We start from the raw sequence: 23,246 nt of genomic DNA, 5'->3' as shown, positions 1-23,246 counted from the left end.
GGAGGCAGAGAATACAGTGAGCCGAGATCGCGCCACTGCACTCTAGCCTGGGCAACACTGCTACACTCCATCTCAAAAGAAAAAGAAAAATAATTTTCTTAGAAGTAGGTAGCATTTCTTTCCCTCCCAACCAGGTTCTCTCAACCCTGAAGATGGAGAGACATTTCCTGGGCAAGCCTGACCCTAGCCTTAGGCCCAGCTCACCTCTCTGACAGCTGGAGCAAAACTCCCGTTGAGTCAGCTGGGATGGCTTGTGGAGCACAAGCATTACATATTGCATCTCTCCATGCAAATCTGGGTCGTGTTCTTTCTCAGCCTCGTCCTCTGCTGCTGTGAAAACTCTGGTGAGAGGTTTCCATTCAGGTGGGCCATGCTTCCTCTACCTCACAAGTGCTGCTCTGTTTTCAGAAATTAGGAACTGGCCCTAGGGGCCAAAATCATTTTATTTGGGGCTTACATCAGGGCCCTAAGTCGTGGGACTCCCTGTGCCCCAGAATGTCGGGTTGGTCCTTCAAAAACCCATTAAGACGACTGAGGACACACTGGCTGGACGGTTCAGACGAGGCCTGGGGCCCTCCATTATTAAATGCGGGCCCACAAACCCTGACTACAAGTGCCCCACGATAAAACGGAGCTGGCATTATACTTGGCAACGATGTCTGGCGCTCAGTGCTGTAACGACACAACGCTGGACTTCCGCCGAATGGGCTTTTAGTGGACAGGCAGAGCGGTGAGCCCCGAGGTCCAGCTCCCCGGCTGTGCTAGAGCGGGCGGTGCCCGCCTCCCTTCTGGAGCGCGAAGCGTTCCCGTAGTCCCCACTAGGGTGCGCAGTAGCGTCGGCACAAGAGCGGCAAATGCCGCCATGACCTGCTGCCAGCCTGGCGCGCTGTCTCCTACGCACCAAAGCGCCAAGGCCGCGGCCCCGCCCTCCCGCGGGCTCTGCGTGCTCTTTGACTCCAAAGGTGACCCGACGGCGGCCCAGCCCTGCCACTACGGGAAATGGGCAGCGCATGTGCAGCAGTGCCCGTCGCTGTCACAGGCGTGCCTCGCGCTACGGACCCAGGGGGGCCGTTTCCCGTCAGGCTCCGCTACAAACCCTCGCCTCGCCCCGCCCCGCCCCGCGTCCTCTAGCTGGGCGGGGGCGCGTCAGGCGTTGACCCGGTCGCAGACAAAAGACCGCAAAGGACGCCTGCACGGCAGGCATGGAAAAGCGAAAGAGCCCGTGGCGCATGGATTCCTCCGGAAAGCAAAGCGGCTTTGTGATGCAGCTGTAATCACAATGCCAATGGGATGGTGCTCGCTTCTCAAAATTTGAGACTTACTTGCAATACACAGAATTTGGGGGTGAATAAAAGTGCAAACTAAAAGAAAACGACTATCACAAACAGCCTCGTATCCCTTAGAGGACTTTTTTTGAGACAAGGTCTGGCTCTGTTGCCCAGGCTGGAGTGCAGGGGCGCAGTCACGGCTCACTGCACAGCAGTGATGGAAGCAATGTGTATGTGAAGACTTGGCATGATTCACTCCCTGCATAATCAAGTGCTAAAGTTCCCATTGGAATAGGTGTAGAGAGAATGCATTCTTGACATGGTTCTACGAATAAGGGAAATTTTGTTTTAATTCTACTTTATCTTTTCTCAGCTTTTCAGACTAGTCTCTACCAATTTAACTGCATCAAGTACATCAAAATCAATTTTAATTAAAAATCCAAAGTTTATTCCAGAGCTATCGATTTTCCAGCATGTTTTACAGCACAAGCATTAATGTTACACTAAAATGAATTTTTGCATTACTTGGTTTAAAAACTATTCTTTCAACAACATTGAATATTAAAATAGCACAAATCAGCAGATCATTCACAAGTTTCAAAGCACATAGATGGCATTTGTAGGAGACTGACAAGTGATGGAGTTAAATTTTGTAAGCTAGTGAAAGGAGACCAGTATAGTCATAATAAACACTGTTCTCGGCTTACTGTTTAAAAGTACTTTGAAAATCTGTGAGTCGAGGGCCAGGCGCAGTGGCTCACGCCTGTAATCCTACCACTTTGGGAGGCTGAGGCGGGAGGACTGCCTGAGCTCAGGAGTTTGAGACCAGCCTGGGCAACATGGTGAAACCCTATCTCTACTAAAACACAAAAAATGAGCCAGGCGTGATGGCGTGCACCTGTATTCCCAGCTACTCAGGAGGCCGAGCAGAAGAATTGCCTCAACCCAGGAGGTGGAGGTTGCAATGAGCTGAGATCATCCCACTGCACTCTACTTCAGCCTGGGCGACAGAGCAAGACTCCGTCCCTAAAAAAAAAAAAAAAAAAAGAAGAGATAAAAGAAAATCTGAGTCCTAACGATTTTTTAAAATATTAAAAGAATTGCATTATTTCAAACCTTGTGCATAACATACAACTTTCAAATATTTATTCATGTTGTTTTAAATCTGTATAAATTCCCATAAAACATGAGAGCATTATACTCATCAGGCAACCCTTGCTTTGTACAGTTCTAATATGCACGAATTTCAGTCACCATGATTTAATAACACCAGTCCCCCAACAATACAACTCAAATTTCAAGTACACAGTATATTAACTGTGAGTCTTCGCATAAAGTGCAGGCTTGGCTGCTAGCTCTTCAGTCTACACATCATTATATTAATAACAAATGCATGTAAAAAAAACAAAACAAAACAAAAAAAACAAATGCATGTCATGATCAGTAACCAGTCACATCACTTCTGTCTGTTGGTGACTGCTCACTGTAAGTTTGTTATTCAGCTCACCCAGAAACAGTAACATCTGTAGTTGTGTGGGCTTCATCTTCCAGTGATATACAATGTTGTGGTTACTGAGAACTGCAGAACTCTCCCCACATAACTCCATCTGAAACTCTGCACTGAGAGACAAATTGGCATGGTTTCTAGCAGCATAGCCTGTGTTCCCAGGATGACCCCAGTCCCCACCATTAAACTGCCTGCCTGAGAAATCTCAGTGCTGCCAGGGTAACTTACTGTTCTTGCCAACATTGGACCATAGGCCCCTGACTGCCCTCTCTTAGAGCATTTAGTAAAAAGGACTTACAATTATGAATCTTTCCTCTGTCCCTTTGAGATGTTTATGTGATACACGTTGTGTATGTGTATGCATGTGTGTATCTCCTACAGCTCAGAAGTGTCTTTCTCAAGGAACACTGCTTCCTCGAGGAGCCACTGCTTTGAAATGTAGTGATTGGGAAAGATAAGGCCTCGGTCTCCCAGTCTCTGTGGGAGGACAGAATCCTAACTTTGATCATTGCCAGCAGGCAGACATCGCTGGCCTCATCACACTTACACTGGTCCCTTGTAATTTTTCATATCCACAACTCTACTGAGCCCCCACTCGTACCTCTCCATACTCCCTCATTCCCCCTTTAAAATCACCAATCGACTACATTCAGTGGAGAGTATTTGGGGAAAAAAAAAAAAAGGGAAGAAAATGGAAAAAAGATATAAAATATCCAACCATCAAAAAAAGAAAAAAAGCCCAATCATCACTGCACAAATCAGAATGGAGCTCAGCTCTTTCCCCTACTGTCAGTGGTTACTGAATAAAATGTTTTCACCACTTTAACGTCTGCTGTGTTTATCTCTGATATTACCCAAAGATACGAGATAGATTCCCCACCCAAAACCTGGTTTTTCAAAACTGGTGACAGCCCCACATGCACAGAGAGAATATGTAAAGGCTTATGACTCACATGAGGCTTTCTGGGGGAGAACAGGGATGAATCCCAAACAGGTTCAAAAATAGCTTGAGTCTGGGTGCAACAGCTCATGCCTGTAACCCCAGCATTTTGGGAGGCCAAGCCAAGAGAGGATCACTTGAGCCCAGGAGTTTTGAGACCAGCTTGGGCAACATAGTGGCACTCGTCATCTCTACAAAAAAAATTTAAAAATTAGCCAGGCATGGTGGCACACCCCTGTGGTTCCAGCTACTGGGGAGGCTGAGCTGGAAGGATTGCCTGAGCCCAGAGGTCTAGGCTGCAGTGAGCTGTGATCATGGCCCTGCACTCCAGCCTGGGCGACACAATAAGACCCTGTCTCCAGAAAAAGAAAAAGAAGAAAAAAAAAATGGCTTGAGAGCAGGGAGGAGAGACTGGCTTTGGGTGTTATTAAGGTCAAGGAGTGGGGCAGAAGTGAAGGCTCCAATGCACATGCTGGGGCCTGTGTGGCTTGCACTTGCCTTTAGAGCCAGAGGAGGAAGCACCTGGGCTTTCAAATCAGTCATCCAGGTGTGGGACAGAAGGGGCGGGAAGAGGTGGGGCTTAAAAGCTGTCAATAGTCAAAGATCAAATATGAAGTCAGACTCTCTAGTTCATAAAAACTACATTTACATAGAACATACAAAAAATGGAAAATTGAAAGAGAATTGGCCAACAAAGATGAAATTGCAGCAAAGAAAAAGTGGTAACACAGGAAGTGAAACTGGAATTGAGCATTTCCTGCAGTGCCACCCAGTCCTTGTTCTCATCATGCAGGTTTCCTGCTCCTCGCAGAGCCAGCGAAGTTTACTTTGTGGTGTAGGAACTCTCTTCTAGTTGTCCTTTTCTTTTCCACCCTACTATCAGTTGGCAGGCTCTGCAAGTGCTCCCATAATGGTGCAAACTGGCCGGGTGCAGTGGCTCACGCCTGTAATCCCAGCACTTTGCGAGCTGAGGTGGGAGGATCACCTGAGGTCAGGAGTTCGAGACTAGCCTGACCAACATGGAGAAACTCCATCTCTACTAAAAATACAAAATTAGCTGCGCATGGTGGCCCATGCATGTAATCCCAGCTACTCAGGAGGCTGAGGCAGGAGAATTGCTTGAACCCAAGAGATGGAGGCTGCAGTGAGCCGAGATCACACCACTGCACTCCAGCCTGGGCAATAAGAGCAAAACTCCATCTCAAAAGAAAAATGATAATAATAATAATAATGGTGCAAACTTTGGCCAGGTGCAGTGGCTCACACCTGTAATCCCAACACTTTGGGAGGCCGAGGCGGGCGTATCACCTGATGTCAGGAGTTCAAGACCAGCCTGACCAACGTGGAGAAACCCCATCTCTACTAAAAATACAAAATTAGCTGAGTGTGGTGGCACATGCCTGTAATCCCAGCTGCCAGGGAGGCTGGGGCAGGAGAATTGCTTGAACCTGGTAGATGGAGGTTGCAGTGAGCCGAGATCACGCCATTGCACTCCAGCCTGGGCAACAAGAGCAAAACTCCATCTCAAAAAAATAATAATAATAAAAATAATAATAATAATGGTGCAAACTTTGAAGTTTCCAACGTGGCTCCAAATGTATTACTAGTAGGATCACCACAGTGCAAGTGTTATCACCTTTAGAGATAAGGAAATAGAGATGTTAAGGCTTCTTTTTCTTCTAAATCGTTGATATCTACTGTTATTTTACACTTAACAGCCATTTAAATTTGGATGCTAAATTTTCATCAGAAATACTTGATCTATAATTAGATTTTATTAAATTGACTATGGATGAACAGGCATTCACATACCCAAATTATTCTGGGCACTTAAAAGCTTTCCAGCTGGGCATGGTAGCTCACACCTATAATCCCAGCACTTTGGGAGGCCAAGGCGGGCAGATCACCTGAGACCTGGAGTTCGAGACCAGCCTGGCCAACCTGGTGAAACCCCATCTCTACTAAAAATACAAAAAACTAGCCAGGTGTGGTAGCACACTCCTGTAATCCCAGATACTCATGAGGCTGAGGCAGGAGAATCACTCGAACCCAGGAGGCAGAGGTTGTGGTGACCTCAACCTTTGAGGTCTCCGCAAAGGTTGGTGATCTCACCATTGCACTCCAGCCTGGGCAACAGAGTGAGACTCCATCTCAAAAAAAAAAAAAAAAAAAAAAAAAAAAAGAGGCCAGGCTTGGTGGCTCACGCCTGTAATCCCAGCATTTGGGAGGCCAAGTCGGATGGATCACCAGAGGTTGGGAGTTCGAGACCAACCTGACCAACATGGAGAAACCCTGTATCTACTAAAAATACAAAATCAGCCGGGTGTGGTGGCACATGCCAAAAAAATCCCAGCTACTTGGGAGGCTGATGCAGGAGAATCACTTGAACCCGAGAGGTGGAGGTGGCAGTAAGCCAAGATCACGCCATTGCACTCCAGCCTGGGCAAAAAGAGCAAAACTACGTCTCAAAAAAAAAAAAAAAGTTTTCCAATAACTGAATCAAGTATCAGTATTTAAATTAAAACTTAGATTAAAATTAAAAGTAAACATTCAGGCCTGGCATAGTGGCTCACACCTGTAATCACAGCACTTTGGGAGGCCGAGGCGGGTGGATCACCTGAGGTCAGGAGTTCGAGACCAGTCTGGCCAAAATGGGGAAACCCCATCTCTACTAATAATATAAAAATTAGCCAGGCGTGGTGGCAGGTGCCTGTAATCTGAGCTACTTGGGAGGCTGAGGCAGGAAAATCGCTTGAACCCAGGAGGTGGAAGTTACAGTGAGCTGAAATTGTGCCACTGCACTCCAGACTGGGCAACAGAGTGAGACTCAGTCTCATTAAAACAAACAAACAAAAAAAAGCTTCAATAGATGTTAACTGCTGAGGAACATTACAACAACATAAACAGAAATAAGCTCAAAATGCATGTTGAAGCATTATAAAATACTGAAAAGGAATTTTTTTTAAATACTGATTTCACAAGCGCACAGTTCCACTTCTGTAACACAGCTGTTAACTGTTCCTTGGTTACTTACATAATGTTAGACTGAATTAAGTAGAAGTTTCCTATGAAATTAGCTTTAAATAGTGAGCTGACTTGACCAATAATATATGCATCACTGTGCTTCAACATCCAGTACATTTCTATTCTCTGTGACTTGTGTATGTCAATATATACCAGGCTCTTGTGGTTTCTCTGTTTTCAGTACCATTAGATATACAGTTGACTCTCTTTTTGGAGACAGAGTCTTGCTCTGTCGCCGAGGCTGGAGTGCAATGGCACAATCTTGGCTCACTGCAACCTCCACCTCCCAGGTTCAAGCGATTCTCCTGCCTCAGCCTCCAGGGTAGCTGGGATTACAGGCACATGCTGCCACACCCTAATTTTGTATATTTTAGTAGAGACAGGGTTTCACCATGTTGCCCAGGCTGGTCTCGAACTCCTGACCTCGGGTGATCTGCCCGCCTCAGCCTCCCAAAAAGTGCTGAGATTACAGGCATCAGCCTCTGTGCCCGGCTTTTTTTATTTTTTATATTTTTTATTTTTTTGAGACAGGTTCTTACTCTGTCGCCCAGCCTGGAGTGCAGTGATGCAATCATAGCTCACCACAGCCTCTATCTCCGGCTCAAGTGATCCTCCTGCTTCATCCTCCCCAGTAGCTGGGACTATGGGCATCCGCCACAATGCCCAGCTCATTTTTTTAATTTTCATATATTTATTTTTTTGAAATGGAGTCTTCCTCTGTCACCTAGGCTGGAGTGTAGTGGCATGATCTTGGCTCACTGCAACCTCCACCTCCAAGGTTCAAGCGATTCTCCTGCCTCAGCCTTCCCGATAGCTGGGACTACAGGTGTGTGCCACAGGCCCAGCTAATTTTTTATATTTTTAGTAGAGATGGGGTTTCGCCATGTTGACCAGGTCAGTCTCAAACTCCTGGCCTCAAGTGATCCACCCGCCTCAGCCTCCCAATGTGCTGGGATTACAAGTGGGAGCCACCGAGCCCAGCCAACCCTGTCTCTTTAAAAAAGAAAAAAGTCCACATATACACGGACCTACATAGGTCAAACCCATGTTGTTTAAGGGTGAACTGTACTTTTATTATTAGAATTCAATAAGAGATTAAATGAATGCTTGATGCCCCATCTTCAATTCTCCACTTCTGCACAAGACGAATTGAGTAAGGACCAGATTACACCTGAAAAAAATTTTTTTCGACAAAATATAAGGATAAAAACAGTTTCCAAGACCCTGACCATCAGACAATAAAGAGGAATCCCTGAGAGATAGGAAACAAATGAGATGAGTCCTACAAGTGCCCCAGCTTACTGACTTGGGTAGTTTATAGAATGTGCTACAAGGAAAAATAACTAAGGCAGAGCCTGGCAGATTCCTTGAGTTGAAAAGATAGATTTGATAGTCTGGGGAAACACAGGCAGCTAGAATTCACAGAACACAGCACCAGAGAAGAAAGAGCTGCATGGACAGAAAACCTCAGAGACCTGCAGTGTACCCCTTGAGAGTTCAGCAGTATATTGATCAGCACATGAGTATAAGGACATTACCCACGTCTGGCAAAAGAACCATCTAAAAAGATCAGAGGAAACAGTGCTCAGTGCTCACACAGGGCATGGAATAGTGCCTGCTCCTACCAGGCAGATTAGAAATGTCATAATTCAGGCTGCACGTGGTGGCTCACGCCTGTAATCCCAGCACTTTGGGAGGCCAAGGCGGGCAGATCGCTTGAGTGAGGTCAGGAGTTCAAGACTAGCCTGGCCAACATAGTGAAACCCTGTCTCTACTAAAAATACAAAAATTAGCTGGGCATGGTGGCACATGCCTGTAATCCCAGCTCTCAGGAGGATGAGGCAGGAGAATCGCTTGAACCCGGGAGGCAGAGGTTGCAGTGAGCTAAGATCGTGCCACTGCACTCCAGCCTGGGCAACAGAGTGAGACTCTGTCTCAAGAAAAGAAGGAAGGGAAAGGGAAAGGGAAGTGAAGGAAAGGAAAGAAAAGAAAAGAAAATGTCATAATTCATGGCCCACTGGGTAAAGTATTCAGGAAGATCTAGCCTGGCAGTGAGGAATAATTCGCCCCAGAATGAGCAATGCCCTGGACCTGCCTAATAATCCTAAAAAGACAAAAACCATAGAGAACAAACTGTTTTCAGATAACTTAACTATATCCCAGAATAAAGCTCAAGAAGATTCACAGGAATACAAAAATATCCCACATCCAAAAAGTAAAATTCACAATGCCTAACATACAATAAGATGCCAGACATGCAAACAGGCAAGAAAACATGACCTACAATGAGAATTACAGTATAGGAAAGATATAAGAACATCCACTCAAAATTCTGAAAATGGGCCAGGCGTGGTGACTCACACCTATAATCCCAGCACTTTGGAAGGCTGAGGTGGGAAAATTGCTTAAGCCCAGGAATTCGGTACCAGCCTGCATAACCTAGCAAGATCTCGTCTTTAAAGAAAAAAAAAAAAATCTGAAAATGAAAACTATGTTTGAGATGAAAAATACACTGAATGAAATGAACAGCAGATTAGATATTAGAGAAGAAAAGATAATAGAACTTGAAGGCAACTAAGTTCACTTCTGAAAAAAAATCCAAAACAATGAAAAGAACATCACTGAGGTATGTGATGATTTAGAGCAGCCTAAGAAAGCTGGGCACGGTGGCTCACGCCTGTAATCTCAGCACTTTGGGAGGCTGAGGCGGGTGAATCACTCTAGGTCAGGAGTTCGAGACCAGCCTGGCCAATATGGTGAAACCCTGTCTCTACTAAAAATACAAAAATTAGCCAGGTGTGGTGGCACGTGCCTGTAATCCTACTCGGGAGGCTGAGGCAGGAGAATCTCTTGAACCCCCCAGGAGGCGGAGGTTGCAGTGAGCTGAGATCGAGCCACCACACTCTAGCCTGGGCCACAGAGTGAGACTCCATCTCCAAAAAAAAATAAAAATAAAAAAATAAATAAATAAAGCAGCCTAAGATACACATAACTGGAAGGAGGATGGGGGGTTGTGGGCAGAAAAAATATTCAAAGAGATGATGGCCTAAATCTTTCCACCCTTAAAATAAAAACCCATAAATCTAAGGCCAGGTGCAGTGGCTTACACTTGTAATCCCAACACTGCCTGGGAGGCCGAGGCAGGGGGATCACTTGAGTTCAGGAGTTCAAGACCAGCTTGGGCAACATGGTGAAACCCAATCTCTACCAAAAACATAAAAAAATTAGCCTGGAGTGGTGGTGTGCGCCTGTGGTCCCAGCTATTTGGGATGCTGAGATGACAGGCTGACCTGAGCCCTGAGGCAGAGGTTGCAGTGAGCTGAGATCATGCCACTCCAGCCTGGGTGACAGCGTGAAACCCAATCTCAAAAACAAACAAAAAACAACAACCTGTAAACCTATAATTCCAAGATAGTCCAATGAAACCTAAACAAAGGAACATGAAGGAAATGATACCGGGGAATGTCAAATAATCAAATTGCTTAAAACAAGTGATTTTTAAAATCTTAAATCAGAGCTGGGCCTGATGGCTCATCCCTGTAATTCCAGTGCACTGGGAGGCCGAGATGAGAGGATTGCTTAAGTCCAAGAGTTCAAGACTAGCCTGGGCAACATAGTAAGACCTGGTCTCTACAAAAATAGCTGGGCATGGTGACAAGTGTCTGTTGTCCCAGCTACTCAGGAGGCTGCAGTGGGAAGCTTACATGAGTCCAGGAGTTCAAGGCTACAGTGATCTATGATTGTGCCACTGCACTCCAGCTGAGCAACATGGCGAGGCCTTATCTCTTAAAAAAAAAAAAAAAGACAATGGAATGAATCTTTAAAATATTGAAAGAAAAACTCAAAATCTAATTCTAGAGATTAGCAAAATTGTCTTTTTTTTTTTTTTTTTTTTTTTTGAGATGGAGTCTCACTCTGTTACCCAGGCTGGAGTGCAGTGGCATGAACTCGGCTCACTGCAAGCTCCACCTCCTGGGTTCACGCCATTCTCCTGCCTCAGCCTCCCCAGTAGCTGGGACTACAGGTGCCCGCCACCACACCCAGCTAATTTTTTGTACTTTTAGTAGAGACAGGGTTTCACCTTGTTAGCCAGGATGGTCTCAATCTCCTGATCTCATGATCCGCCCACCTGGGCCTCCCAAAGTGCTGGGATTACAGGTGTAAGCCACCACACCCGGCAACAAAAATGTCTTTCAAAAATGAAAGCAACACTTCCAGTTTAGGGTACTGCTTCATACTCCTCCCATTAAGTAAAGCTAAACACCCTGGAAATTGTATATATAAATAAACATGATACGGACTGAAAGGTAGAAAATGGCAGATCAGCACGGGATCTTGGAACTCAAAGAATGACACGGTGCTAGGTTCGCTGGGTATTCTTTTTGCCTCATATATTCCAGACTAGATGTTAGAGTAGCCAGCAACCTGAAAACATCAATGGGTACAGATTTTAAAAGCCTAAGGAGAGCCGTCGCTTTCTATCCAAAGGACAAGGAGAGAAGGAACTTTGTTAGAAAACTTTTAAAGTCTGGGTACGGTGGCTCATGCCTACAATCTCAGCACTTTGGGAGGCCGAGATGGGTGGATCACAAGGTCAGGAGATGGAGACCATCCTGGCTAACATGGTGAAACCCCGTCTCTACTAAAAATACAAAAAATTAGCCGGGCATGGTGGTGCACACCTGCAGTCCCAGCTACTCGGGAGGCTGAGGCAGAGGAATCGCTTGAACCCGGGAGGCAGAGGTTGCATTGAGCCAAGATCGTGCCATTGCACTCCAGTCTGGGTGACAGCAACACTCTGTCCCCCCCAAAAAAAAAAAAAAAAAAAAAAAAAATTCAAGCAATATACAAAAAGACAACTCCTCCACTAGGTGCAGTGGTTCATGTCTGTACTCCCAACACTTTGGGAGGCTGAGCTCGGGGGAATTGCTTGAGACTAGGAGTTTGAGACCAGCCTGGGAGACACAGTGAGACTTCCATCTCTACAAAAAAAAAATTGATTTAAAAAAAAAAACAGGCCGGGCGCGGTGGCTCACTCCTGTAATCCCAGCACTTTCGGAGGCTGAGGCAGGTGGACTACCTGAGGTCAGGAGTTCGAGACCAGCCTGGCCAACACGGTGAAACCTCGTCTCTACTAAAAATACAAAAATTAGCTGGGCGCGGCGGCATGTGCCTGTAATCCCAGCTACTTGGGAGGCTGAGGCAGGAGAATCGCTTGAACCCGGTAGGGGGAGGTTGCAGTGAGCTGTGATCACTCCATTGCACTCCAGTCTAGGCGACAGAGCAAGACTCCATCTCAAAAAAAACAAAAAACAAAAAAACCAGCCAGACACAGTGGCTCATGCCTGTAATCCCAGCACTTTGGGAGGCCAAGGCAGGTGGATCACCTGAGGTCGGCAGTTCAAGACCAGCTTGACCAACACATGGAAACCCTGTCTCTGCGCGTGGTAATGCATACCTGTAACCCCAGCTACTCAAGAGGCTGAGGCAGGAGAATCGTTTGAACCTGGGAGGTGGAGCTTGTGGTAAGCTGAGATCATGCCATTGCACTCCAGCCTGCGAAACTCCGTCTCAAAAAACAAAAAAAAACTAGGCCGAGCAGGGTAGCTCATGCCTGTCATCCCAGCACTTTGGAAGGCCAAGGTGGGTGGATCACCTGAGGTCAGCAGTTCGAGACCAGCCTGGCTAACATGGTGAAACCTCGTCTCTCCTAAAAATATAAAAACTAGCCAGGTGTGGTGGTGGGTGCCTGTAATCCCAGCTATTTGGGAGGTTGAGGCAGGAGAATTGCTTGAATTCGGGAGGCAGAGGTTGCAGTGAGCAGAGATCGTGCCACTGCACTCCAGCCTGGGTGACAAGAGCAAAACTCTGTCTCAAAAAAAAAAAAAAACAGGCTAGAATGAGTAAGTTTAGAAAGTCATAGAACATAAGCTCAACTAAAAAATCAACTGTATTTCTATATATTAGCAATAAAACATGGACACCTAAACTAAAAATAAAACACCATTTGTAATAACTGAAAAAATTACTAAGCTATAAATTTTAAAAATACTTTAAATTGCTAATCTATCATTCCAATTTTAGTATATGTGCTGTCGAAGCAAGCACACTTAGCTATAAATCTAACAAATACATATAAGACTTGTATGCTGAACACAACTTATACCCTGAATACTACAAAATGCTTACAAAATAAATTCAGGAAAATCTAAGCAAATGAAGAGATGTAATATATTAATGCATTAAAAGACTCAATATAATAAAGACATCAATGCCCTCCAAAATTCCAAAACAATATATAAATGTAACATTTTTCCTATCAAATTCACAGCAGAGTTGTTTTTTTTTTTTTTTTGAGACACAGTCTCCCTCTGTAGCCCAGACTAGGGTACAGTATAGTGGCGTTATCATAGCTCACTATAACCTCAAACTTCTGAGCTCAAGCAATCCTCACACCTCAATGTCCCAAGTAGCTAGGACTACAGGCATGTGCCACCACATCCAGCTAAATTAAAAATTTTTTTTCATACAGACAGGGTTAGCTACATTGCCCAGACTGGTCTTGAACTGCTGACTTTGATTTTCCCGCCTCTACCTCCCAAAGCACTCACATTACAGGCATAAGCCTATGTGACCAACCACAGCAAGATATTTTATAAACAACCTTATTCTAAAATGTATATGCAAAGGCAGGGGAAGGCCAGGCATGGCAGCTCACACCTGTAATCCCAGAACTTTGGTAGGCCGACGAGGGTGGATCACTTGAGGTCAGGAGTTCAGGACATGCCTGGCCAACATGGTGAAATCCTGTCTCAATCAGAAATACAAAAATTAGCCAGGCACAGTGGCATGCACCTATAATCCAAGTTACTTAGGAGGCTGAGGCAGGAGAATCACTTGAACCCAGGAGGCAGGGGTTGCACTGAGCTGAGATCGTACCACTGCAACTCCTGCCTGGGTGATGGAGTGAGACCCTGCCTCAAAAAAAAAAAAAAGAGCATGAGAGCAAAAGAAAAGGCAAGAGAAGGCTCGGTGTGGCACAGTGGCTCACGCCTGTAATCTCAGCACTCATAATAAAGGCAGGCGGACGGCTCGAATTCAGGAGTTAGAGACTAGCCTGGGCAACATGGCAAAACCCTGTCTCTACAAAAATTGGCTGGGTGCGATGGCTCATGCCTGTAATCCCAGCACTTCAGGAGGCCGAGGCGGGTGGATCACCTGAGGTCAGGAGTTCGAGACCAACCTGACCAAGAAGGTGAAACCCTATCTCTACTAAAAATACAAAAAATTAGCCGGGCATGGTGGCAGGCGCCTACAGTCCCAGCTAGTCGGCAGGCTAAGACAGGAGAATTGCTTGAACCCTGGAGGCAGAAGTTGAACGCGGGAGGCAGAGGTTGCGGTGAGCCGAGATCCTGCCACTGCACTCCAGCCTGGGAGAAGAAGCAAGACTCCGTTTCAAAAAACAAACAAAAAAAAAGGCAAACCGGTCTGGTGTGGTGGCTCATGCCTATAATCCCAGCACTTTGGGAGGCCAAGCCAGGTGGATCACTTGAAGTTAGGAGTTTGAGAGCAGCCTGGCTCACGCCTATAATACCTGCACTTTGAGAGGCTGAGGTGGAAGGATTGCTTAAGCCCAGGAGTTCAAGATCAGCCTGGGCAATACAGGGAGACCCTGTCTCCACCAAAAAAAAAAAAAATGTAGCCCGGTGTGGTGGCATATACCTGTGATCCCAGCTACTTGGGAGGCTAAGGTGGGAGGATCTCTGGAGCCAAGGAGATCGAGGCTACAGTGAGCTATGATCACACTACTGCACTCCAGCCTAGGCAACAGAGCGACTCTGTCTCAAAAAAAAAAAAAAAAAAAAAGGTCCAAGGTCATGCAAAACTACTCAATATGTCTTTTTCTTGGGATACAAACAATTTTAGTCAAATTATAAAGAAAGGCAACTTAAGTGACAAACATAAAGTTGAAGACAGTGGTTACCCTAGGGCAAAGGAGGGAGCCATGAGGAGAAACTACACAAAGGACCATAAATATGAGGGTCGTCTTCTGTTTCTTTTTTTTTTTTTTGAGACAGAGTCTCACTCTGTTGCCCAGGCTGGAGTGCAGTGGTGCAATCTCAGCTCACTGCTGCCTCTGCCTCCCAGATTCAAGAGATTCTCCCACATCAGCCTCCCAAGTAGCTGGGACTACAGGCAGGCATTACCATGCTGGGCTAATTTTTGTATTTTTTGGTACAGATAGGGTTTCACAACGTTGACCAGGCTGGTCTCAAACTGCTGATCTCAGGTGATCCTACCACCTCAGACTCCCAAAGTGCTGGGATTACAGGCGTGAGCCACTGTGCCTGTCCTTAAACTCTTTTGATTAAAAATACAGGCAGGATGTAGTGGCTCACACCTGTAATCCTAGCACTTTGGGAGGCCGAGGTGGGCAGGTTACCTGAGGCCAGGAGTTCGAGATCAGTCTGGCCAACATGCCAAAAAGCCCGCCTCTACTAAAAATGTAAAAAATTAGCCAGGCATGGTGGCGGGCGCCTGTAATCCCAGCTACTCTGGAGGCTGAGGTGGGAGAACTGCTTGAGCCAGGCAGGCAAAGGCTGCAGTGAGCTGAGATGTCTCCACTGCACTCCAGCCTGGGTAACAAATAACAAAACTTGCCAATTAACCTTTTAAAAGTGTACAGTTCAATCTTAAGTAGATTCACGGTGTTGTGAAACAGATCTCCAGAACATTTTCATCTTGCAAATCTGAAACTCTCTACCCATTAAACAACTTCCCATTCCTCCTTACCCCAGCCTCTAGCAACCACCATTCTACTTTTCTGTTTACGTGAATTTGACTACTTTAGATTCTCATATAAGTGGAATCATGCAATATTTGTCCATTACTGGTTTGTTTTTTTTTTTTTTTTTTTTTTTGAGACGGAGTCTGGCTCTGTCGCCCAGGCTGGAGTGCAGTGGCCGGATCTCAGCTCACTGCAAGCTCCGCCTCCCGGGTTTACGCCATTCTCCTGCCTCAGCCTCCGGAGTAGCTGGGACTACAGGCGCCCGCCACTTCGCCCGGCTAGTTTTTTGTATTTTTAGTAGAGACGGGGTTTCACCGTGTTCGCCAGGATGGTCTCGATCTCCTGACCTCGTGATCCGCCCGTCTCGGCCTCCCAAAGTGCTGGGATTACAGGCTTGAGCCACCGCGCCCAGCGTCCATTACTGGTTTACTTCACTTAATATTGTCAACATTCATCCATGTTGCAGCATATGACAACATTTTCTTTTTTATTTTTATTTTCATTTATTTATTTATTTTTGAGACGGAGTCTCACTCTGTCACCCAGGCTAGAGTGCAGTGGTGCAATCTTGGCTCACTGCAACCTCCGCCTCTTAGGTTCAAGCAATTCTCCCTGTCTCAGTTTCCTGAGTAGCTGGGATTACAGGCGCCCGGCACCACGCCCAACTAATTTTTGTAGTTTTAGTAGAGACAGGGTTTCACCATGTTGGCCAGGCTGAACTCCTGACCTTAGGTGATCTGCCCTCCTCGGCCTCCCAAAGTGCTGGGATTCCAGGCATTAGCCATCGCACTTGGCAACCTTATTTTTATTTTTTGAACAAATGGAGTCTCGCTCTGTCACTCAGGCTGGAGTACAGCAGTGCAATCATGGCTCACTGAAGCCTAAACATCCTAAGCACATGTAATCCTTCAACTTCAGCTTCCAGAGTAGCTAGGACTACAGGCACATGCCACAATGCCCAGCTAATTTTTGTATTCTTTATTTTATTTTTTGTGGAAACAGGATCTCGCTATGTTGCCCAGGTTGGTCTGGAACTCCTGGACTCAAGCAATCCTCCCACTTGGCCTCCCAAAGTGCTGGGATTACCAGCATGAGCTGCTGCATCCAGCCAAGATTTTCTTCCTAAGGCTGAATGATATTCTATTGTATATGACACATTTTGTTTATCTATCTACCAGTGGACACTGGGGTTACCTCTACTTTTTGACCATTGCAAATAATGCTGCTATGAACATGAATGTACAAGTAACTGAGTCCCTGCTTTCATTTCTCTTGGATACAGACCCAGAAGTGGTACTGCTGGATCATATGGCAATTCTCTATGTAATTTTTTGAGGAACTGCCATACTGTTTTCCACAGCTGCTGTACCATTTTACATTCTTACCAACAATACACAAGGGTATATTTCTTAATATACAGGGGCTGGGTGCAGTGACTCACGCCTGTAATCCCAGCACTTTGTGGGGCTGAGGCGGGTGGATCACCTGAGGTCAAGAGTTCGAGACCAGCCTGGCCAACAGGGCAAAACCTTGTCTCTACTAAAAATACAAAAATTAGCCGGGTGTGGTGGCATGTGCCTGTAATCCTAGTTACTTGGGAGGCTGAGGTAGGAGAATTGCTTCAATCCAGGAGGTGAAGGTTGCAGTGAGCCAAAATCATGCCACTGCACTCCAGCCTGGGCGACAGACTCCATCTCAAAAAGAAAATATATATATAGAAACTAAGACAAAGGCCTGCACTCATCCCTAATCTGCTAAATTCAAGTTCTTTCCATGATGAGGTTTCAAAAGGAATTAGTGCAAAATGTATTTAAGGATATGACTAGAAAGGAGAAAGAAAAAATAAATGGCTATTACACACACACACACACACCAGAAAAGTAAGACTAGGAGGCAAAGGAAATCAATGAAGAAATATTTCGGCGAGAGGCCGTGGTTCAGCCTGTAATCCCCACACTTTGGGAAGCTAAAGCAGAAGAATCATTTGAGCCCAGGAGTTCAAGACCAGCCTGGGCAACATTAATGATACCCATGTTTCTATTTATAAATAAATAAATAAATATTTCCGACCACAGAATACAAACTTAGTAAAGCTAATGAAGGAAGAACACTGGGAAGAGCTGCTGATGTAAGAGAAAGAAATGAAATTTCTGGAGAAAAAAGTTCAAAGATTTGAAACTATTTCCTCAGAAGGAACTGGGAAAAGGGAGTTTTGAGTAATAAAGCCTTGTATAAGTTTCTGACTCTTAAGTATGTGAATGTACTGCCTTAAAAAATAAACTAAAAAGAGCCTCTTTTCTCACCACAACTCAATAACCATGAAGGTATCCTTGCAAGTGTGTGTAGACCTCTCATGCCTCCTAGGTCCAGGGTCACTCGTCCAGGACTCTCCCAATATCCATGCCCAGAGGAAGCGCTTCCGCAGACTTGGTTCCTTCTGGCTGCCCTTGTCTCGCCTCTCTAGGGTGGGCTGGCCGCTCCGGCATGGAGTCAAGGATTCTCTGCGTTCTCTCTGCCACGACTCTCCCTGATCCCAAATACCGTCCCCACCCCCTACGGGCCCGGTCCCCGCTCGACCCTGGGAGTGCGGCCCTCGACCTCAGACCCGGCCCTGGCCCGCCGGCCGCCCCTCACCTCGGCCTCGGAGGCTCCACGCTCCCGCTCTTACAGCCCGCACCTCGGCGGTCTCTCGGAGGAAGGAGGAACCCGAGGTACCTGGTGGTCGTCGTAGCTGAGGAACTTTCGGGCCTGTTGACCATTTCACCATGGAAACTGCCGCAGCGCTCCCTGGGCGGGGCCTCCGAGGGGCGGGGCCTGCGCCAGTCCCGGGCCCCTTCCGGTCGAGCGCTGCCTGCGCTTCCGGAAGTCCTGCTGCTCCCGCGTGCCTGGCTGGGCCTCGTCCGTACGCCACTGGCATCCCACCCTGCTACCAGCTGCCCTCTTGTTCGTTGGCCGGACTCTTCCCCCAGCCTTCTTTAGAAGACATGGCGCAGTCCGGCTTCCCCACGAAACCGAAGGAGGCTGGGACCGCGCCCGGTCGTCCGGGGGCGGGGCCGCGACGCCATTGTGACGCGCTCGGAGCAGGGCTGGGCCGAGGATCCCGGGCGCTGGAGGGCGGGCCCCAACCACTGCTCCTGAGGCCCTGGAGGCGGCTGACGGTTGAGCCCGCTGAGCGCCGCAACGTGAGCCCAAAGGACGCCCCGCTTCAAGACCGGCGCAAGAGGGAAAAATGAAGGTCGTTTTCTGCGGAGGATGTTAGGAGAACGAGAACTCCGGGCCAGAGGACGAGAACTGTGGGCCTGAGAACTGACCTAGCTTAAGGAGCGCAGGCAGCCTGTGCCGCCGGCTCTTGGGGAAATACGGAGAGGATGGGGTCCCGCTCCGCATCAGGTCCTCTCACGCACCCCGGCTTTCCAGGAGGCAGGACTGGCCACAGGCCTGATTCCCAGGGACAAAGTGCAAGGCAGAGGCTGTCAGCACCATGACCTTCGCTGCAGGAGAAACACGCGTCCAGTTCGTTATCGTCAGTTGCCACTTGGGCCTGCCGTATTTGCTCTAAACAAAGCAGCCAGCTTCCCAGGCCTGGGTGCGGAGGTATTTGTTAAGCACATGCACACAGTTGGAATTAGCAGCCTCAGGGATCAAAAGTTGTCTTTTTTGTTTGTTTGTTTGTTTGAGACGAAGTTTCTTTCTTGTTGCCCAGGCTGGAGTGCAATGACGCGATCTCGGCTCACTGCAACCTCCGCCTCCCGGGTTCAAGTGATTCTCCTGCCTCAGGCTCCCGAGTAGCTGGGATTACAGGCGTCCGCCACCACACCTGGTTACATTTTTGTATTTTTAGTAAAGATGGGGTTTCACCATTTTGGCCAGGCTGTTCTCGAACTCTTGACCTCAGGTGATCCACTCGCCTCGGCCTCCCAAAGTGCTAGGATTACAGGCGTGAGCCACCGCGCCCTGCCCAAGAGTTATCATTTCTGTAGCAAAACAGCTAAGCAATATCCTTTTGCCTGCCACCTAAATGTGGTTAGGTGCAGCATTTGGAAGAAGAAAAATAAAAAGCCCGGGCGTGGTGGCTTACGCCTGTAATCCTAACACATTGGGAAGCCGAGGCGGGTGGATCACCTGAGATCAGGAGTTTAAGATCAGCCTGGCCTACATGGTGAAACCCCATCTCTACTAAAAATACAAAATTAGCTGGGTGTGATGGCACATGCCTGTGATCCCAGCTACTCAGAAGGCTGAGGCAGGAGAATAACTTGAACCCGGGAGGTGGAGGTTGCTGTGAGCCGAGATCTCGCCATTGCACTCCAGCCTGGGCAACAAGAGCGAGACACTGTCCCCCAAAAAAAAGCCCTGAGACCCACGGTAGCTGGCCTGGATTACTTGAACATAAGCAGGTTCACAGAAGATACCAGACGAGTTCTCTCTGTGACTGAGGGAAGGAGAAAATAATTCCAATCAGTAATCTTCTCTGCATAAATAAAAACGCACTGCGCAACCACACACACAGAAGAATAAACATCCCTTCTTCAGCTGGTGTGAGTAATTACTGCTTTTTCTCCAGTGACAGCTTTAGGTCCTCTCTATTCCTCCTGCTTTCTGGATTAATTTTTTTTTTTTTTTTTTTTTTTTTTTTGAGAGGGAGTCTTGCTCTGTCGCCTAGGCTGGAGTGAAGTGGCACAATTTCGGCTCACTGCAACCTCCGCCTCCCAGGTTTAAGCAATTCTCCTGCCTCAGCCTCCCAAGTTGGGATTACAGGCACCTGCCAACTAGTAGAGATGGGGTTTCACCAGGTTGGCAAGGCTGATCTCAAACTCCTGACCTCAAGTGATCCGCCTGCCTCGGTCTCCTAGAGTGCTGGGATTACAGGCGTGAGCCACCGCGCCCGACCTAAAATTGTTAAAATAATCTCTGAGTTGCCCCTGCGTTAGTGCAACACCCAGTCCAAAACACACCCCTGTCCTTGGACCCTCCCCAAAATCGCCAGCCACAAGTCCAAATGGTATAACAAGCCCTCTAACAAGTCTAAGACACCCCATGGTTTCAGAGGTGTGATGTCTCATTGCAGCAACTAATAGCCCCAAATAATAACTGGTTCACAGCGAGGAATATATCCATTCACTGAAATAGCAAATCATCATTCCACCATGTGTATGCCTCTGGTAGTCTGACCAGTAGGCATGGCCAATATAGATAAACTTATATTTATGTGTGAAGGATACATAACTCATATGCACAAATGAAACTTCAGAGCCTATACTCTAATGAGAAATCAAAATAAATTTTTCTTTCTTTTTTTTTTTCCCTCTTTGAGACAGGGTCTTGCACCATCCCCTAGGCAGGAGTGCAGTGGCAGGATCTCAGCTCACTGCAGCCTGACCTCAGCTCAAGCAATCTTCCCACTTCAGCCTTTCAGCCTCCCAGTAACTGGGTCTACAGGGGTCACCACCACACCCAGCCGATTTATTTTTCCTATCCTTTTTTTTGTCGTCGTTGAGACGGTGTCTTTTTTTTTTTTTTTTTTTTTTTTTTTGAGATGGAGTCTCACTCTGTCGCCCAGGCTGGAGTGCTGTGGCTCGATCTCGGCTCACTGCAAGCTCCGCCTCCCGGGTTCACGCCATTCTCCTGCCTCAGCCTCCTGAGTAGCTGGGACTACAGGCGCCCGCCACCGCGCCCGGCTAATTTTTTGTATTTTTTAATAGAGACGGAGTTTCACCGTGGTCTCGATCTCCTGACCTTGTGATCCGCCTGCCTCGGCCTCCCAAAGTGCTGAGATTACAGGCGTGAGCCACCGCGCCCGGCCGAGACGGTGTCTTGCACTGTCTCCCAGGCTGGAGTGCAATGGCGCGATCTCAGCTCACTGCAACCTCTGCCTCCCAGGTTCACGCGATTCTCCTGCTTCAGCCTCCAGAGTAGCGGATTACAGGTGCACACCACCACACCCGGCTAACTTTTTGTGTTTTTAGTAGAAAGGGGGTTTCACTATGTTGGCCAGACTGGTCTTGAACTCCTGACCTCATGATCCGCCCTTGGCCTCCCAAAGTGCTCGGATTACAGGCATGAGCCACTGTGCCTGGCTTTTTTTTTTTTAAATGGAGTCTCATTGCAATGCCCAGGCTGAAGTACAGTGACACAATCTCAGCTCACTGCAACCTCCGATTCCCAACTTCAAGCAATTCTCCTGCCTCAGCCTCCCAAGTAGCTGAAACTACAGGCTCATGCCACCACGCCTGGCTAATTTTTGGATTTTTAGTAGAGACGGGGTTTCATCGTATTGGCCAGGCTGGTCTTGAACTCCTGACCTCAAGTGATCTGCCTGTCTTGGCTTCCCAAAGTGCTAGGATTACAGGATTGAGCCACCGTCCCCAGCCACGTCCAGCTGATTTTTAAATTTTTCTGGAGAGAGGGAGACTTGCTGTGTTACCTAGGCTGGTCTCTAACTCCTGGGCTCAAGTGATCCTTCTCCTGCCTCAGCCTCTCAAAGTGCTGGGATTACAGCTGTGAGCCATTGCATCTGGCCAAAACAAGCATTTCTTTCTTTTTTTTTTGACACTGAGTCTTGCTCTGTCCTCCAGACTGGGGTGCAGGGGCGCGATCTCGACTCACTGCAACCTCTGCCTCCCAGGTTCAAGCAATTCTTCTGCCTCAGCCTCCCGAGTAGCTGGGACTACAGGCGCACGCTACCACGCCCAGCTCATTTTTGCATTTTTGGTAGAGACAAGGTTTCACCATGTTGAAACTCCTAAGCTTAAGTGATCCGCCTGCTTTAGCCTCCCAAAGTGTTGGGATTACAGACGTGAACCGCTGCACCCAGCTAATTTTTTTTATTTTCAGTAGAGACGGGGTTTTGCCATGTTCGCCAGGTTAGTCTCAAACTCCGACCTCAGGTGATCTGCCCAAAATGCTGGGAGGGCAAGGCAGGCAGATCACAAGGTCAGTAGATCGAGACCATCCTAACATGGTGAAACCCCGTCTCTACTAAAAATACAAAAAATTAGCCGGGCGTGGTGGCAGGCGACTGTAGTTCCAGCTACTCGGGAGGCTGAGGCAGGAGAATGGCTTGAACCCGGGAGGCGGAGCTTGCAGTGAGCTGAGATCACACCACTGCACTCCAGCCTGGGCGACAGAGTGAGACTCCGTCTTAAAAAAAAAAAAAAAAAGTGCTGAGAGGTCTCCCACTGCACTCCAGCCTTGGTGATAGAGCAAGACTCCCTCTCAAAACAAAGGCCAGCACAGTGGCTCATACCTATAATCCCAGCACTTTGAGAGGCTGAGGTGGGCAGATGACTTGAGGTCAGGAGTTTGAGACCAACCTGGGCAACAGGGTGAAAGCCTGTCTTTACTAAAAATACAAAAATTAGCCAGGTGTGGTGGCACATGCCTGTAGTCCCTGCTACTTGGGAGGCAGAGGTAGAAGAATAGCTTGAACTCAGGAGGCAGAAGTTGCAGTGAGCTGAAATCACACCATGTAGCCTGGGCAACAAAGCAACACTGCCATCTCAAAAAAAAAAAAAAAAGTTGTATTGAAACAAACTCACGCACAATATACTCTTCAGGAAGGAGCTTTATTTTTGCTTTTGACTGGGGTGGTGATGATAATTATTTCATCATGAATGACCCTGGTATGAGCAACAGAATTATGGTAATAGCCAGGTTTGCTGGTATGTGCCTGTGATACCAGCTACTTGACAGGCAGAAGCAGGAGGATTGCTTGAGCTT

At 47.3% G+C, this 23,246-nt stretch overlaps 1 protein-coding gene across 11 annotated transcripts in view; it reads right to left on the bottom strand.

The window, feature by feature from the left end:
• The window catches only part of ZNF487 (zinc finger protein 487), a 44,211-nt gene extending 25,645 nt beyond the window's left edge, over nt 1-18,566 (bottom strand). For 6 of the 11 annotated variants that reach the window (XR_012093959.1, XR_012093960.1, XM_073018935.1 and 3 more), the window contains exons 1-2: nt 18,162-18,267; nt 205-2,294 (exon numbers count right to left, since the gene is read on the bottom strand). Coding sequence is in view for 3 of the 11 variants with exons in the window: in XM_007962473.3 (XP_007960664.3) it covers nt 18,162-18,444 (283 nt within the window). In the remaining 8 variants the exon portion in view is untranslated. Of the gene's footprint in view, nt 1-204; nt 2,295-18,161 lie in introns of all 11 variants that reach the window. The other 5 variants (XM_007962473.3, XM_007962475.3, XM_007962474.3 and 2 more) reach the window with 3 other exon arrangements.
• Between the last annotated feature and the right edge of the window lie 4,680 nt (nt 18,567-23,246).

The sequence above is a fragment of the Chlorocebus sabaeus genome, chromosome 9 (genome assembly GCF_047675955.1).
Source record: "Chlorocebus sabaeus isolate Y175 chromosome 9, mChlSab1.0.hap1, whole genome shotgun sequence".
In the NCBI taxonomy this organism is placed as follows: domain Eukaryota; kingdom Metazoa; phylum Chordata; class Mammalia; order Primates; family Cercopithecidae; genus Chlorocebus; species Chlorocebus sabaeus.
Note: the sequence above shows the minus strand (reverse complement) of the source record. Positions and strands in the feature narration are given on the sequence as shown.